At 43.7% G+C, this 17,216-nt stretch overlaps 1 protein-coding gene across 4 annotated transcripts in view; it reads left to right on the plus strand.

Moving 5' to 3' along the window:
• Window positions 1–16,882, plus strand: part of MCOLN3 (mucolipin TRP cation channel 3) — a 66,785-nt gene extending 49,903 nt beyond the window's left edge. For 3 of the 4 annotated variants that reach the window (XM_056532519.1, XM_056532520.1, XM_056532518.1), the window contains exons 10-14: window positions 435–536; window positions 4,759–4,881; window positions 5,333–5,539; window positions 8,208–8,338; window positions 16,210–16,882. In XM_056532519.1, coding sequence (XP_056388494.1) covers window positions 435–536; window positions 4,759–4,881; window positions 5,333–5,539; window positions 8,208–8,338; window positions 16,210–16,213 — 567 coding nt within the window. In that variant the 3' untranslated portion in view covers window positions 16,214–16,882. Of the gene's footprint in view, window positions 1–434; window positions 537–4,758; window positions 4,882–5,332; window positions 5,540–8,207; window positions 8,339–16,209 lie in introns of those variants that run through there. The other variant, XM_056532521.1, reaches the window with a different exon arrangement.
• Window positions 16,883–17,216: the final 334 nt, after the last annotated feature.

A 17,216-nucleotide genomic window follows, 5' to 3' on the forward strand; every position in this document is an offset into this window, starting at 1 on the left:
TAGATGGACGATGTGAATGCAACATTATTAATCTTCACATTAAAGAAATGTTATTATGCGGAGCCTATCCTTAGCACTACCATTGCAGGCAGGGGCATAACTTGCAGCCACTGGGCCCCTATGTGTCAATTATAATACTGGGGCAGATGTGCTTTGGGGCCCCCATAGGCACCAGGGGCCCAGTGTGACTGCTACCTCTGCACCCCTTATAGCTCCGCCCCTGACTGCAGGTAGGTGGTTTAATCCTATGTCCTTTGGAGCCTTATTTGTCCTATCTAAAATTAATATTTGAGATTGTGATATATCAGGTGAAGTGTTTCCCAACCAGGGTGCCTCCAGCTGTTTCCCTAGTGCTGGAGAAACAATGGTTGGGAAACAGTGCATTAGGTGACGTGTATGTTGATTAGTAATGAGTATTTCTCTTTCTTCAACAGAGTCTGACTAGTTATGATGTGTGCAGTATTCTCCTGGGAACAGCTACCATGTTGGTCTGGCTTGGCGTCATCCGCTATTTAGGATTTTTCCGGAAATACAATGTAAGAGCTGACTAGCAGTTGTTGCAGATTTGTTGTGGATATACTGCGGATCTGCAGCAAAATTCACAACTGCAGATTTGTAATACTATAGGGTCAGCAGCAGGGACTCCTATCTATCCTCAGATACCCTACTAAGACACCCCACTACTGTACAGTATTGAGCGGCCACCCATACAGCACTGTATTCATAGTTGCTTCCTTAAAATTTGCTGGGTCGATTGCACTGCACTTACTGTTCTGGGCGGCAGTCCATACAGTATTATATGCATCACTTCTCAATGTACATTCACAATGGCATCCGAGCCTAACAGAGAAACTGTAGATGTAGTGAGCAGCAATGCAGACAGTACCGTATGCATCATGGCTAATTATAGTAAGTGTACATTCACCATGCCTGGAGCAGGGGCAAATGTAAAGGGAGTGTCAATGCATATTGTATACATCACCGCTCACTACTTTACAGTAGCAGAAAGCCCAAGGAGTCCCTGCTCCTGTACACAGCTCTTTTGGTTATAGGGATTCTGGGTGTAGGATATAGGGATTCCGTTTTCTAAATAAATAAATATATATATACAAAAATCAACGCAGCACTCCAAAAGTAGTGAAAAAATGCCAAAATTGGATTTATGTAACCCATGTTCAACGTTGGCCGCCTGCACCTATTAATTTTTTACATTTGGTTGTGCTATATACGGTATATACGCATTGGTATATACGCATATATAATAGAGATGTAAGAGTGGTACTGTGTAGGATTTTATATCCCAGGATCCAGGCGGGTGCTCATTCCTGTGATAGACTTTTCCAATAAGTCCCAAACAATGCAATCCCCAAAAAGACATGGCGGCACTCCAGCGATCCGGTGTAAAAATGGTTTTATTCACCCAAAGTTAAAAGCAACGTGTATATATATATATATATATATATCAAACTCAATGTATCTGTTCATCTTTCAGTTTTACTTCCTAAAGGCTTGAGCAGAGAATAGTTAGTGCGGGGGTTGGAATATGAGATCGGGATATGAGGTTTGGGTTTTTGAGGTAGGGATATAAGGACAGGATATGAAGTCGGGATATGGGAAGGATGGAATATAAGGATGGGATATGAGGACAGGATATTGGAAGGAGATATAAGGATGCGATATGAGGTTGGGATATGAGGACGGGATATGAGTTTGGGATATGAGAAGGGGATATAAGGATGGGATATGAGGATGAGATATTGGAAAGAGATATAAGGATGGATATGAGGACAAGATATTGGAAGGAGATATAAGGATGGGATATGTGGACGGGATATTGGAAGGAGATATAAGGATGGGATATTAGGACAGGATATTGGAAGGAGATATAAGGATGGGATATGAGGACGGGATATTGGAAGGAGATATGAGGATGGGATATGAGGACGGGATATGAGATTGGGATATGAGAAGGGGATATAAGGATGGGCTATGAGGCTGTGATATTAGAAGGAGATATAAGGATGGGATATGAGGACGGGATATTGGAAGGAGATATAAGGATGGGATATGAGGATGTGATATTGGAAGGAGATATAAGGATGGGATATGAGGTTGGGATATGAGGACGGGATATGAGATTGGGATATGAGAAGGGGATATAAGGATGGGCTATGAGGCTGTGATATTGGAAGGAGATATAAGGATGGGATATGAGGACAGGATATTGAAAGGAGATATAAGGATGGGATATGAGGACGGCATATTGGAAGGAGATATAAGGATCGGATACGAGGCCAGGATATTGGAAGGAGACATAAGGATGGGATATGAGGTTGGGATATGAGGATGGGATATGAGATAGGGATATGAGAAGGAGATATAAGGATGGGATATGAGGACAGGATATTGGAAGGAGATATAAGGATGGGATATGAGGCTGGGATATTGGAAGGAGATATAAGGATGGGATATTAGGACGAGATATTGGAAGGAGATATAAGGATGGGATATGAGGACGGGATATTGGAAGGAGATATAAGGATGGGATATGAGGATGTGATATTGGAAGGAGATATAAGGATGGGATATGAGGATGAGATATTGGAAGGAGATATAAGGATGGGATATGAGGACGGGATATTGGAAGGAGATATAAGGATGGGATATTAGGACGGGATATTGGAAGGAGATATGAGGACGGGATATGAGGATGAGATATTGGAAGGAGATATAAGGATGGGATATGAGGACAGGATATTGGAAGGAGATATAAGGATGGGATATGAGGTTGGGATATGAGGATGGGATATGAGATTGGGATATGAGAAGGTGATATAAGGATGGGATATGAGGATGAGATATTGGAAGGAGAGATAAGGATGGATATGAGGACGGGATATGAGATTGGGATATGAGAAGGTGATATAAGGATGGGATATTAGGACAGGATATTGGAAGGAGATATAAGGATGGGATATTAGGACAGGATATTGGAAGGAGATATAAGGATGGGATATGAGGTTGGGATATGAGGATGGGATATGAGATTGGGATATGAGAAGGTGATATAAGGATGGGATATGAGGATGAGATATTGGAAGGAGAGATAAGGATGGATATGAGGCCAGGATATTGGAAGGAGACATAAGGATGGGATATGAGGTTGGGATATGAGGTTGGGATATGAGGCCGGGATATTGGAAGGAGATATAAGGATGGGATATGAGGATGGGATATGAGGACAGGATATGAGATAGGGATATGAGAAGGAGATATAAGGATGGGATATTAGGACAGGATATTGGAAGGAGATATAAGGATGGGATATTAGGACAGGATATTGGAAGGAGATATAAGGATGGGATATTAGGACGGGATATTGGAAGGAGATATAAGGATGGGATATGAGGACAGGCTTTGAGGTTGGGATATGAGGACAGGATATGCCAGGTACTCAGCTAATGAATAATACATATAAGCAGAAAGCTTTCCAGGCAATGTTACCATAATCTTATTTAGATTTACCAAAGTGCCATTACAGTCTATAGCTGGAAACTTTATTTTGCTACGAAATACAGCAGCCTTGGGCTTCACTGCCTTAGAGTATAGATCAGTGCTTCCCGACCAGTGTGCCTTCGGATGTCTGGGCATGCTGGGAGTTGTAGTTTTGCAACAGCTGGAGGCACACTGGTTGGGAAACAATGACTGCTTTCTTTATACCCTATTAGTGCATATGAATGTAATGGAAGGATATACCCACCTTGGGACCATAGGTTATACAGAAAATACTTTGGTGTAAATAGGTGGAATGTAATGATTTATCATATAGATTAGCCGAACATATCATCAGCAGTATTTTATGTGAATGTGGCTGATCTGAAATATCACACGCAGCCTATAGCAGTGTTTCCCCAACCAGGTTGCCTCCAGCTGTTGCAAAACGACAACTCCCAGCATGCCCGGACAGCCAATGGCTGTCCGGGCATGCTGGGAGTTGTCGTTTTGCAACAGCTGAAGGCTCTCTGGTTGGGAAACAATGGCCAATAGACTAGAGTGGTGCTGTTTTTCAAGTGATATTACTTAAAGGGGTACTCCGGTGGAATTTTTTTATTTTATTTTTTAAATCAACTGATGCCCAGCTGAAGTTAAACAGATTTGTAAATTACTTCTATAAAAAAAAAAATCTACATCCTTCCAGCACTTATCAGCTGCTGTATACTACAGATGAAATTCTTTTCCTTTTGCATTTCTTTCTGTCTGACCACAGTGCTCTCTGCTGACACCTCTGTCCATGTCAGGAACTGTCCAGAGCAGGAGAAAATCCCGTTTAATGTGATTTTTATTGTTTTTTTTTCAAAGAATTAAACAAAAGGAACATTTCAACAATGACTTTGGAATGTAATATAGAACAAATTAATATGTATGAGCAGTAGAAAATCCCCATAGCAAACATATGCTGCTCTGGACAGTTCCTAAAATGGACAGAGGTGTCAGCAGAGAGCACTGTGGTCATGACAGAAAAGAAATCCCTAAAGAAAAGAATTTCCTCTGTAGTATACAGCCGCTAATAAGTACTGGAAGGATTAAGTATTTTAATTGAAGTAATTTTCAAATCTTTTTAACTTTCTGGCATCAGTTGATTTAAAAAAAAAAAAAAGTTTTCCACCGGAGTACCCCTTTAAGTATCAGAATGCTTTTACATTGCAGTTAGGTTCATTGTTTAAGAAGCCTTTCAAATAATCCCTTCATGTTCTCCAGATCCTTATCCTGACTCTGAGGGCGGCGCTTCCTAATGTCATTCGCTTCTGTTGCTGCGCCGCCATGATCTATCTGGGCTACTGCTTCTGTGGTTGGATTGTCCTGGGACCGTATCACATCAAGGTAACTTACCGGCATGGCATGCCAGCCTTTGGCTATCCCTTAGGCTGGGTTCACACTACGATTTGTAACTACGGTTCCCGTATAGGAGGGGGGCAGGGCTTAATCGCGGCGCTCGCACTCAGCCGTATAGGGGAACCGTATTTAATGCATGTCTATGAGCCGACCGGAGTGAACCGCAGCCTCCGCTGCTTTTTTGGCCGTATGCGGTTTCCCTACGCGGTCGGGAAACCGGATACGGCCGAAAATGCAGCCGACCGGAGGCTGCGGTTCACTCCGGTCGGCTCATAGACATGAATTAAATACTGTTCCCCTATACGGCTGAGTGCGGGCGCCGTGATTAAGCCCCGCCCACCCCTCCTCCCAGCCGTATACGGGAACCGTAGTTACAAATCGTAGTGTGAACCCAGCCTTACTTGGCTCTCTGGTGACGTTTGTGCTTCTTTTTCCTCAGTTCAGGTCCCTGAACGTGGTGTCCGAATGTCTGTTCTCCCTCATAAACGGAGACGATATGTTCACGACGTTTTCCATCATGCAACAGAAAAGTTACTTGGTCTGGTTGTTCAGCCGGGTTTATCTCTACTCCTTCATCAGTCTGTTCATTTACATGGTCCTGAGTCTGTTTATTGCCCTCATCACTGACACCTATGATACAATAAAGGTGGGTGACTTTGGACAGCTCTTACTTGTTAGAAGGGTCTCTTAAAGGGAATGTGTCACCAAATGTGATTATAATTTTTTTTAGAGGTTAAATAATTTTTAAAATTTTTTTTTTTAGATTTTTGGAAATCTTAAAAAAAAAAATACTTGTCACAAAATATGAAAAATGTAATAATAACTTGCCATATCTCCCACCGTTGACCAGCAGAGGGAGCTAACATGAAGAATCTGGTGAAAGCGAGCAACTTGTCTGGCTGCTGCAAATTAGACCTCGCCTGTCTACCTTCCTCCATCGTCTGTGTGCTAAAGGAGAGGGGAGAGGGGGTTTTGTAGTTTTTTCAATTCCACTGTCACCATTTTGTTGGTGTCTGAACAGTGGTAATGAACAGACTAGATGTCTCTTATTAGGTCACTGCTCCTCAGGGACTTAAAGAAAATGGTGTTGCTCCCCCTTTCATTTCACCTAGCCTGTGCTATGCACATGTGCAGTAAGCAGTCAATGCTTTTCTATGAGACACTCTCAGTCTAAAGTTTCTTATGCCCTGTGCCTGCCATAAAGCAACTGTGTAGGTGTTGGGAAGTGACACACCACAAAGAGGCAACCATATGGCAGCCCCCAGTACACACTTTATTAATAAATAACATTAAAACTACATTGTCCTAAAAGTAAATACAGAAATGAAATGGTATGGGCAGGGCAGCACAATTAATCGCAGGATCATTTGTTTGCTGCACACACCCTATTATACAGGGTGATTGATGAGTGGCTGCAGGATGAGGAGTTTTTGACAGGTAAAAATCAGGCTATTAGTTGCCAAGTGAGTGTTCGCTGCATTGCCAGCTTATCGCTGGGCCTATTACACATCTCCACATGTAATAGGGCCCACAGAAGCATTGTTACTGAGTAGTGGGGGAACCAGTACTGTGTGGAGGAGGGCATGATTTACTGTGTGTGGGCTCATTATTACTCTTAGGGGGATGAACGGGTACCTGTCATATCACAGGAAAAAAAATGCTTCTATGTTACTCACTAGGTCATGCAGATTCCTTACATGTCTTTTTTATGTGTCTAGTTTCTGTATTTGGCTCACAAATCCCTCTGTTCTGCTGCTCACTCATTCTGACATCCACTGCTCAGAAAGGGGCGTGTCCGAAGCAAGCACTGAGCCCGCCCTCACTCACTATGCATTCACTTCCTCCCTGAGTCAGCTGTGCTGGGTCTCTTCATCCAATCACTGCAGGCTGTTCTGTAACCCCCTCCTCTCTGTTTTCAGACAGGCATCTGATAGACAGGACAGGAGTGAGCACTGAGGAGTGCTAGTCCCGCCCTCTCTTACTGGACTTTGTCCCTGCCAATGCTTCAGCTGGGACTAAAATGATGCTGCAGCCAGACAGAATTATGTTCTGGATGTTATGGGGACCTCTAGTGGTCTTTCTTATTTTTTTTTTATAAGCCATGATTTCTATAGAAAGGAGTTAAAGGGGTACTCCGGGGAAAAACTTTTTTTTTTTTTTTTTTTAAATCAACTGGTGCCAGAAAGTTAAACAGATTTGTAAATTACTTCTATTAAAAAAATCGTAATCCTTCCTGTACTTATTAGCTGCTGAATACTACAGTGGAAATTCTTTTCTTTTTGAAACACAGAGCTGTCTGCTGACATCATGACCACAGTGCTCTCTGCTGACATCTCTGTCCATTTTATGAACTGTCCAGAACAGCATATGTTTGCTATGGGGATTTCCTTTTACCCTGGACAGTTCCTAAAATGGTGCCAGAAAGTGAAACAGATTTGTAAATTATTTCTATTTAAAAATCTTAATCCTTCCAGTACTTAGCAGCTGCTGTATGCTCCACAGGAAGTTCTTTTCTTTTGGAATTTCCTTTCTGTCTGACTACAGTGCTCTCTGCTGACACCTCTGTCCATGTCAGGAACTGTCCAGAGCAGGATAGGTTCACTATGGGGAATTGTTCCTGCTCTGCTCTGGACAGAGGTGTCAGCAGAGAGCACTGTAGTCAGACAGAAAGGAAATTCAAAAAAGAAAAGAACTTCCTCTGTATTATACAGCAACTGATAAGTACTGGAAGGATTAAGATTTTTAAAATAGAAGTAATTTACAAATCTATTTGTAACTTTCTGGTACCAGTTGATTTAAAACAAATTTTTTACACCGGAGTACCCCTTTTAGTTCAGTACAGTATGATATTCTGTTATATATATATATATATATATATATATATATATATTTGTTTTTATGATAGAACAAGTATTTTATTTTTTTTGCTATAATTTCCCATTTTTTATGTTACTACCTATTTTATTGTGTAAATTCTGTTCCTACTGTACACAAAGTGCTTGGATCAGTGAAATCTCTGCTTACCTGAACATTGCTACGGTCAGCGGTGTATTGTAGACCAGGGCTCAATCCTTCCTCTGGGGCAGTGTTTCCCAACCAGGGTGCCTCCAGGTGTTGCAAAACTACAACTCCCAGCATGCCCGGACAGCCTTTGGATGTCCGGGCATGCTGGGAGTTGTAGTTTTGCAACATCAGGAGGCACCCTGGTTGGGAAACACTGCTCTGGGGGACACAGTACATCACCTGCCCAGCATTCACCCGCCATGACCATAGGTCTGTCAAAAGTCAATTATTCCGACTTTCATCTTTCATAGAATTACCAAAAAGATGGTTTTCCAGAGTCTGAGCTTCACACTTTTGTATCAGAGTGTAAGGATTTACCCACTTCTGGGCGTTACAGAGAAGTGGAGGACATGTCCTCGTCGCTGCTGTGTTGCTGTAAACGGTGAGTAGTCTTTATCTGGGGAAAATAAAATGAAATAAAAATGCTCAGTGACCATTGTGAGTGTTCATTCTTCTATGGTAGATCTATATTGATATACTGATCATTATACCACCTTATTTTGTTCCATTGCGCCATTTTTTTGAAAGATTAGAAACTTTTTTTTTTTAAATCAACTGGTGCCAGAAAGTTAAACAAATTTGTAAATGACTTCTATTTAAAAATCTTAATCCTTCCAGTACTTACCAGCTTCTTTTTGCTCCACAGGAAGTCCTTTTCTTTTTGGATTTCCTTTTCTGTCTGACCACAGTGCTCTCTGCTGACACCTCTGTCCATTTTAGGAACTTTCCAGAGTAGGAGCAAATCCCCATAGCAAACCTATCCTGCTCTGGACAGTTCCTAACATGGACAGAGGTGTCAGCAGAGAGCACTGTGGTCAGACAGAAAGGTAATCCGAAAAGAAAAGAACTTCCTGTGGAGCAAAAAGCAGCTGATAAGTACTGGAAGGATTAAGATTTTTAAATAGAAGTCATTTACAAATCTATTTAACTTTTTGGCACCAGTTGATAAAAAATAAAAAATAAAAAATGTTTTCCAGAGGAGTACCCCTTTAAATATAATTATGCAAATTACATTGTTTGGTGTACTGGGGGCGTTACCCTGCACCTCTGCACCCGCCCGACAGCTACTGTAACGCTGCCTGCTTATAAATATCTATAGGTCTTTCCTTACCGGCGTACTTCTATCTTACTCTGTAATCTCGCGCTTACATGCAGCGCGGCATTATTACTGCGCAATCGCAACTTTGGCATTTACTATGAGAAGGATGGTCATGGTATGAAACCACTGTGGTCTTCACTTCCGGGTGCACCTGCCGAAGTTGGCTTGCGCAGTAACAATGCTGGGCTGCCGTGTCGAATGTTACTGTGCAAGCATGAGATTACACAGAGAGATAATAGTACGTCACCGAAGTAGAGGCCTAGTATTATTTATAAGCAGGCGTAGTTACAGTAGTTGGTGGGCGGATGTACAATGTCATTTGCATATGCATATTTATTATGGTGCAATGAATCGAAATAGCGAAAAGTGGCATAATGATCAGGTGACATTTTCTTTAACCCATTTTGACCTTAAAGGGGTACTCCACTAGAGAACTTTTTTTTTTTAAATCAACTGGGGCCAGAAAGTTAAACAGATTTATAAATGACTCCAGTATTTATCAGCTGCTGTTATGATCCACAGGAAGTTCTTTTCTTTTTGAATTTCCTTTCTGCCTGACCCCAGTTCTCTCTGTTGACATCTCTGTCCATTTTAGGAACTGTCCAGAGCAGGAGAGGTTTTCTATGGGGATTTGCTCCTACTCTGGACAGTTCCTAAAATGGACAGAGGTGTCAGCAGAGAGCACTGTGGTCATGTTTTCGAAAAGAAAACAACTTCCTGTGGAGCATACAGCAGCTGATAACTACTGGAAGGATTAAGATTTTTTAATAGAAGTAATTTACAAATATGTGCAAAGTGAGATGCAGATTATCTGGCACTACATACAAATAGATCTGTTTATGTGATGCAGTTCAGGTGGTGCTCTATCCTAGATAGCACAAATCGCTTCCATACAATGCTTCCAAGAGATAAAAAATGAGGATGGCACTCACCAGGCTTGTACAACGTTTTACAGCAGAAGCCTGGTGAGTGCCATCCTCATTTTTTATCTCTTGGATGCATAATTTACAAATCTTTCTGGCACCAGTTGATTTAAGAATTTTTTTTTTCCAGTGGAGTACCCCTTTAAGAACCAAGCCAATTTTATTTTTGCATTTTCATTTTTTCCTCCTCGCCTTCTAAAAATCGTAACGCTTTTATATTTTCATCTACAGACTAGTACAGGCTTGTTTTTTGCACGACCAGTTGTCCTTTGTAATGACATCGTGCCGCAGGCGATCAGATCAGATAAACCTGAAGCCGCACTGGCGCAGAGGCTGTGATCTGTATTGATCACGGCATCTGAGGGTTTAATGTCGGACATCCGCGCGATCGCGAATGTCGGCCATTACCGGCGGGTCCCTGGCTGCTATCAGCAGCCGGGACCTGCCCTTCATGACCCGAGCATCGCTCCAATGCTTGCGGTCATGTACAGGACGTAAATGTATGTCCTGGTGTGTGAAATACCGCCGCAGCAGGACGTACATTTACGTCCTTGGTCGTTAAGGGGTTAAAGTATAAGGATACACTCATTTTGCTGCGTTTTTCGCTGCAAATTTTTCCCTCCCTCAGTATGCTGTCTGCCCACATCTCCCCTAGCATTAGCAAAACTACAACTCCCAGCTTGTCCTCACTGACAGTAGCGGGACACAAGATGACAGTGGGAGGATTTTTCCTCCAGGTCTGAGCCCTGCACTCACAGCTGTCAATCAAGGAAGTGTGTCCATGACATAGGTGATGACGCATGGACACAGCAGGACTAGTATGTGTCCAGGCAGGCAGGGGGGGCAGTTGTTTGACTGGCTCTTTCAGTATGAAATACTGAAAATTTTCTAATGAAAGCAATTACAAAACCTATTGGTTATACATGCTTTACAACATATCAAAAGTTTTTGTATCTGACAGTGTCCGTTACATTTTTTCAGCATGCCCATCTCTAAATCATACCCGCGCACCACTGAATTTACCGTATTTTTCGCCATATAAGATGCACTTTTTCTTCCCCAAAACTGGGGGGGAAAAGTTGGTGCATCTTATACGGCGAATACACACACCTATCGCGGCGGTCCCTGCGGCCGTCAACTGCCGGGACCCACGGCTAATACAGGACATCACCGATCGCGGTGATGCCCTGTATTAACCCTTCAGACGCGGCGATCAAAGCTGACTGCTGCGTCTGAAGCGAAAGTGACACTAACCCGGCTGTTCAGTCGGGCTGTTCGGGACCGCCGCGGGGAAATCGCGGCGTCCCGAACAACTTACAGAACACCGGGAGGGACCTTACCTGCCTCCTCGGTGTCTGCTCCGTGTCGGGATCCCCCGCATGGCCGGCGCTCTCCTTCGACGTCGTCGCGCACGTCGTCCCGTCATCCAATAGGAGCGGCGTGCGTAGCGACGTGATGACGGCGACGGAGAGCATGGATCCCGGGGAAGAAGACGCCTAAAGCGTTGGGAACACCACAGGAACGCGGCGACAGCGATGGAGCGACATCCAGGGCAGCGGTGACGGGTCCGGAGCGGCGGGGACACGTGAGTATTAGCTCCTATACCAGCGGTCTTCAACTTGCGGACCTCCAGATGTTGCAAGTTGTAGTTTTGCAACATCTGGAGGTCCGCAGGTTGAAGATCACTGTTGGGTTCAGAATCTTATTTTTCTAGATTTTGCACCTTTAAAATAGGGTGTGTCTTATATGCTGGTGCGTCCTATAGGGCGAAAAATACGGTATATCCCATGCAGCCTCATATTTGAATTTATTTTCAAGGAGTTCCCTAATGTTTCCCCAAAAAAGTCACCTCTGGGCATGCCCATACAAGATGGACATAATCGGCTCTACTTTGCCCACATTTTGTCCAATTATGATCACGTCTACATTTCATCTTCCACAAAGATACAGGAGAGTAATACAATTGGTGCATAATCCTTAATTGTAAAAATTGAAATTTTTTATTTGAGGAGCATTTCTTGGCAGCAGCCCAAATATTCTCCCACGCTCGCTCCTCAAATCTCACATTTACTTTTGCCCATTTCTTTTTAACCATTTCTTGAACCACAGCACTTGATTCTTTAATTACGCTTCTATATATCTTTCTCAATGATTTACCGTATTTTTCGTCCTATAGGACGCACCGGCGTATAAGACGCACCCAATTTTTAGGGGCAAAATCTAAAAAAATAAAGATTTTGAACCCAATAGTGGTCTTCAACCTGCGGACCTCCAGATGTTGCAAAACTACAACTCCCAGCATGCCCGGACAGCCAACGGCTGTCCGGGCATGCTGGGAGTTGTAGTTTTGCAACATCTGGAGGTCCGCAGATTGAAGACCACTGCAGGAGGAGGTAATACTCACGTGTCCCGGACGCTCTGGACCCGTCACCGCTGCCCTGGATGTCGCTCCTCGCTCTCCGGTGCCGCCATCACGTCGTTACGCACGCCGACGCACATACGCGACGATGTGATGACGAGGAAGGAGAGCGCCGGCCATACAGGGGATCCCTGAACGGAGAAGACACCGAGGAGGCAGGTAAGGTCCCCCCCGGTGTCCTATCAGCACTAACCTGGCTATTCAGTCGGGCTGTTCGGGACCGCCGCGGTGAAATCGCGGCGGTCCCGAACAGCCCGACTGAACAGCCGGGTTAGTGTCACTTTCCCTTCAGACGCGGCGGTCAGCTTTGATCGCCGCGTCTGAAGGGTTAATACAGGGCATCACCGCGATCGGTGATGTCCTGTTTTAGCCGCGGGTCCCGGACGTTGATGGCCGCAGGGACCGCCGCGATAGGGGTGTATTCGCCGTATAAGACGCACCGACTTTTCCCCCCCAGTTTTGGGGAAGAAAAAGTGCATCTTATACGGCGAAAAATACGGTAGTTCACCCTTCGAAGCAGCTACATAGGAGGTTGAATAACGTTTGTTTTTCATAACAATAAACAAACAAAACCTAATACAGACAGATACAGATAGCCATCCTATACACAATGACCTGATCAACATTGTCTTACACCTATTGGCCTCCCCGCATAATCTTTTTTCCAGTACCTAGCAATAAGCAATCAGAACATAATACACACAAATGCAGGTGGTCAATATATAAACACTTCTAATCAACACTACTTTACATCTACCCACTACCCTCCCAGCATAACCTAACTACACCAAGATTAACCTTAAAGGGGTACTCCGCTGCTCAGCGTTTGGAACAAACTGTTCCGAACGCTGGAGCCGGCACCAGGAGCTCGTGACGTCATAGCCCCGACCGTCACTATGTCATGCCCCACCCCCTCCATGCAAGTCTATGGAAGGGGGCGGAGCTAAATTTGCCTGAGATGGATCCTGCGCAAACTGAATTTCCCTCCGCTCCACCCCTTCTATCAACTCCTTTTCCTTCATCTTGAATTTCCTTCTCTTAATATTAATTTCTCTAAATAGTAGCCCCCCTCAAGAAGTCCTTCAAGCTACCCCCAAACCATCAATATGCTTGTGGAGGAATAGTTCAGTTCCCCAAATTCTTGAATTTGTAATTTAATTAGATCCTTCCCATCTAATAGCGATAACCAATGAGAGTTAATTGCTAAATTACGGGTCCACCCAAATCAATTTCAAAAAAGACGGATCCACCCAAATCAATTTCAGTGGCTACTAAGCAATGATCAGAAACTGTTTTAGGATGGTATTTAATTTTCCTAACCATCCTCATCCCTTCCCTATTTCCCAGAACCAAATCTATCCTTGAGATGGTTTGATACGATGTTGAATTACAAGAGTACATATCCAGTGTAGGGTTAAAGAGTAGCTCCCACCATCCCCTTTTTTTTTCTGTTCCTGCCTATTGCCCATCTATCCCTAACCCCCTTACTGCCTTAAAAAAAAAAAATGTTGTATCTGAGAAAGGCCTTTTTGTCTACCTGGTAGTGTGTTCACTACCAGGTAGACTTCCCCAGCAGGTGCAACGTCACTGATGCCTGCTGGGGGGGGGCTGACTTCTGCCCTTAGCTCATCTGCACAGGGTGCCTCCACTACAACTCCCAGCTTGCCCTGAGATCTATTGGCTGTCAGGGCATGCTGGGAGTTGAAGTGGTGAAACAACTGGAGGCAGCCTGTGTTGAAAACAATAACTTTATGGCCATGGCGCTACCCCGAACCCCGCTCTCAGTCCCTCCCGAACCCCACTCTCAGTCCCCCCCGAACCCCGCTCTCAGTCCCCCCTGAACCCCACTCTCAGTCCCCCTCGAAGCCCGCTCTCAGTCCCCCCCCCCCCCGAAGCCTGCTCTCAGTCTCCCCCCGAACCCCGCTCTCAGTCCCCCGAACATTGCTCTCATGCCTTAGTGCAGGACAGCAGCAGTGGCGTATATGCCGGGAGAGGGGGGCGGCGTGTGAGGCCGGGGAGCCAATGCGCTCTTAGTGCTCGCTCCTGCCTGTCTGATTGACAGGCAGGGAGCGAGCGCAGGCTGAATGAATTAGGACCGATTGCCCGGCCGGCATCGGTTCCGAATTCAAGCGTGACGTCACGCCAGGCTGCAGCCGGCCACTAGGAGGGAGACCCCTAGTGGCCGGTTTTCAAAATTAAAATAAACAATTTTAATGATAAAAAAATAATGAAAGTATATTAGAGATATGTTGTAGTACATAAGAACTACAACATATAAAAAATAAAAAAAAAAGTTTAAGCTGATGCCAGATATCAAACCATCCCAATTCCCCTAGCAATCTTCCCAATGGGGTATCTGAAGCCCTTTCCGAGGAATTGGTGTCCCCCACTCTTAAATAAACTGACCCCTTTGGTCGATTTTTTCCCCCTATAATATTAAATGCAATTGAATTATGTACATAAAGGAAGACACCAGAAGAGAAACTCAAAAATGGCAAGTGAAAAAGTCATCTTTGCCCAATTTCTCTGTGGTTTATATTGGTTTTCTACAGTTACATGTTACAGTTACATTCTAATATGCATATAATTGCTGGAAGGAAATGTTGAATGCGATTAAAATCCGCCACCACGCCCCCTCCCATAGACTTGCATTGAGGGGGCAGGGTGTGACATCATGAGGGGGCATGGCTGTGGCATCACGAACCCCCAGTGCCGACTCTAAGCGTTCGGAATTTTGTTCCGCATGCTGAGTAGTGGAGTACCCCTTTAAGGTCAATCGTTCACATGGCGGAAATTTAGCGAAAATTCCGCCCCCCAAAAAAATAGGTAGAAATTTAATTTCCAAACGGATTTTGCAGAAAGAATGAAGATGGAATTGCAATTTCCACGGCAGATGTTTCTTCTGCAGAAAATTCCGTCGTGTGCACAGTGCTGCAAAATCCAATTGAAATCAATAGGGCTGCAATAGAAATTCCCGAATGTGAACATGGTAAAATAAAAGAAAAAGTTAGTGCATTTTAAGACGTGTGAACAGACCCTATTACAGTGGTCCCTCAAGTTACAATATTCATTCGTTCCAGGACGACCATTGTATGTTGATACCATTGTATGTTGAGACCATAACTCTATGGAAACCTGGTAATTGGTTCTGAAGCCCCAAAATTTCTTCCAAAAATAAGCAAATCCTTACATATAAAAGTAAGAAAGATCTGCTGGGAACTGTAATCACTGACTATGTCAGTGTTTCCCAACCAGGGCACCTCCAGCTGTTGCAAAACTACAACTCCCTGCATGCCCGGACAGCCTTCGGCTGTCTGGGCATGCTGGGAGTTGTAGTTTTGCAACAGCTGGAGGCACCCTCTTTGGGAAACACTGGTCTATGTACAGGACAGGAGCTTCTTCAGGGTCCTGTACAGTGCATGCAATGTCCTAAAAAAAGTAACATGGAGCTGCCCTCTCCTGGTGTCCAAAGGAGCAGCTAACTCTGGCACAGGTAAAGCATACAGAACATTTAGTACCTTCCTGTACTGTAGGGGGCGCTACCAGACACCAGTCAGTGCATGCACTTCAGTAATACAGGAGTTTTACCAGTGATTGCCCATTCTGATTGGTCGGTTCTTCCAGCCATTGACACGTTTCGCAGATTCCATAGCATTGTATGTTGAGTCTGGTTTCAAGTTACAATGGTCCAGAAACGGCCATTGTATGTTGAAACTATTGTATGTTGAGGGATCACTGTACTAGTTTATGGAAAAAGAACATGTAACTATATTTATTTATACGGTACGTATGTTTTTGCTTCCCCTGTGCAGGTAGAAGTAATTCAGAAGATTGTGGTGTCTCCGAATGTGGAATATCTCTGGATACAAACGTGGAAACATTTTTAACCCTAAAGTGCTGCTACTTTCTGTTGAAATACTTCTGGAAGCTCTCAGAACTTGCTTTATGTGACATGAAGTAGTTTCAGGGACTTTTCTGTACTTTCTGTCAGCCATCTTATTGAAAAACACTACAGCTGGACTCTCCTAAACCTGAAACGGCTGATAACATGGGACAATGGATTGTAACAAACTGCACAACAAATGTACATAGGCCGACATTTATCATTGTAGGTGTAAGTGAAGCATTTATCATTGTAGGTGTAAGTGAAGCATTTATCATTGTAGGTGTAAGTGAAGCATTTATCATTGTAGGTGCAAGTGAAGCATTTTTCTACACCTTTTTTTTGTGTGCTGATAATGTGTAGGAGCAACAAATTTATTAAAGGGGTACTCTGGTGGAAAACTTTAGGTAATAGGTGCCCAAGGCTCAGTGATGTGTGTGGGGAGCAGAAGCTAGTCTGGCAAGCCCGATCCTGAAGAAGAGTCACTGTAGCACAGGTTGATGACAAAATTAAAGGGGTACTCTTTACTTTTTATTTTATTTTTTTAATCAACTGGTGCCAGAAAGTTAAACAGATTTGTAAATGACTTCTATTAAAAAATCTTTACCCTTCCAGTACTTTTTAGCAGCTGTATGCTACAGAGGAAATTCTTTTCTTTTTGAATTTATTTTTTTGTCTTGTCCACTGTGCTCTCTGCCTACACCTCTGTCCATGTCAGGAACTGTCCAGAGCAGGATAGGTTTGCTATGGGGATTTTCTCCTGCTCTGTACAGTTCCTGATATGGGCATCAGGTGTCAGCAGAGAGCACTGTGGACAGACAAAAAAGAAATTCAAAAAGAAAATAATTTCCTCTGTAGCATACAGCTGCTAAAAAATACTGGAAGGGTAAAGATTTTTTAATAGAAGTAATTTACACATATTTTTAACTTTTTGGC

This window comes from Hyla sarda, chromosome 7 (genome assembly GCF_029499605.1).
Source record: "Hyla sarda isolate aHylSar1 chromosome 7, aHylSar1.hap1, whole genome shotgun sequence".
Classification (NCBI taxonomy): domain Eukaryota; kingdom Metazoa; phylum Chordata; class Amphibia; order Anura; family Hylidae; genus Hyla; species Hyla sarda.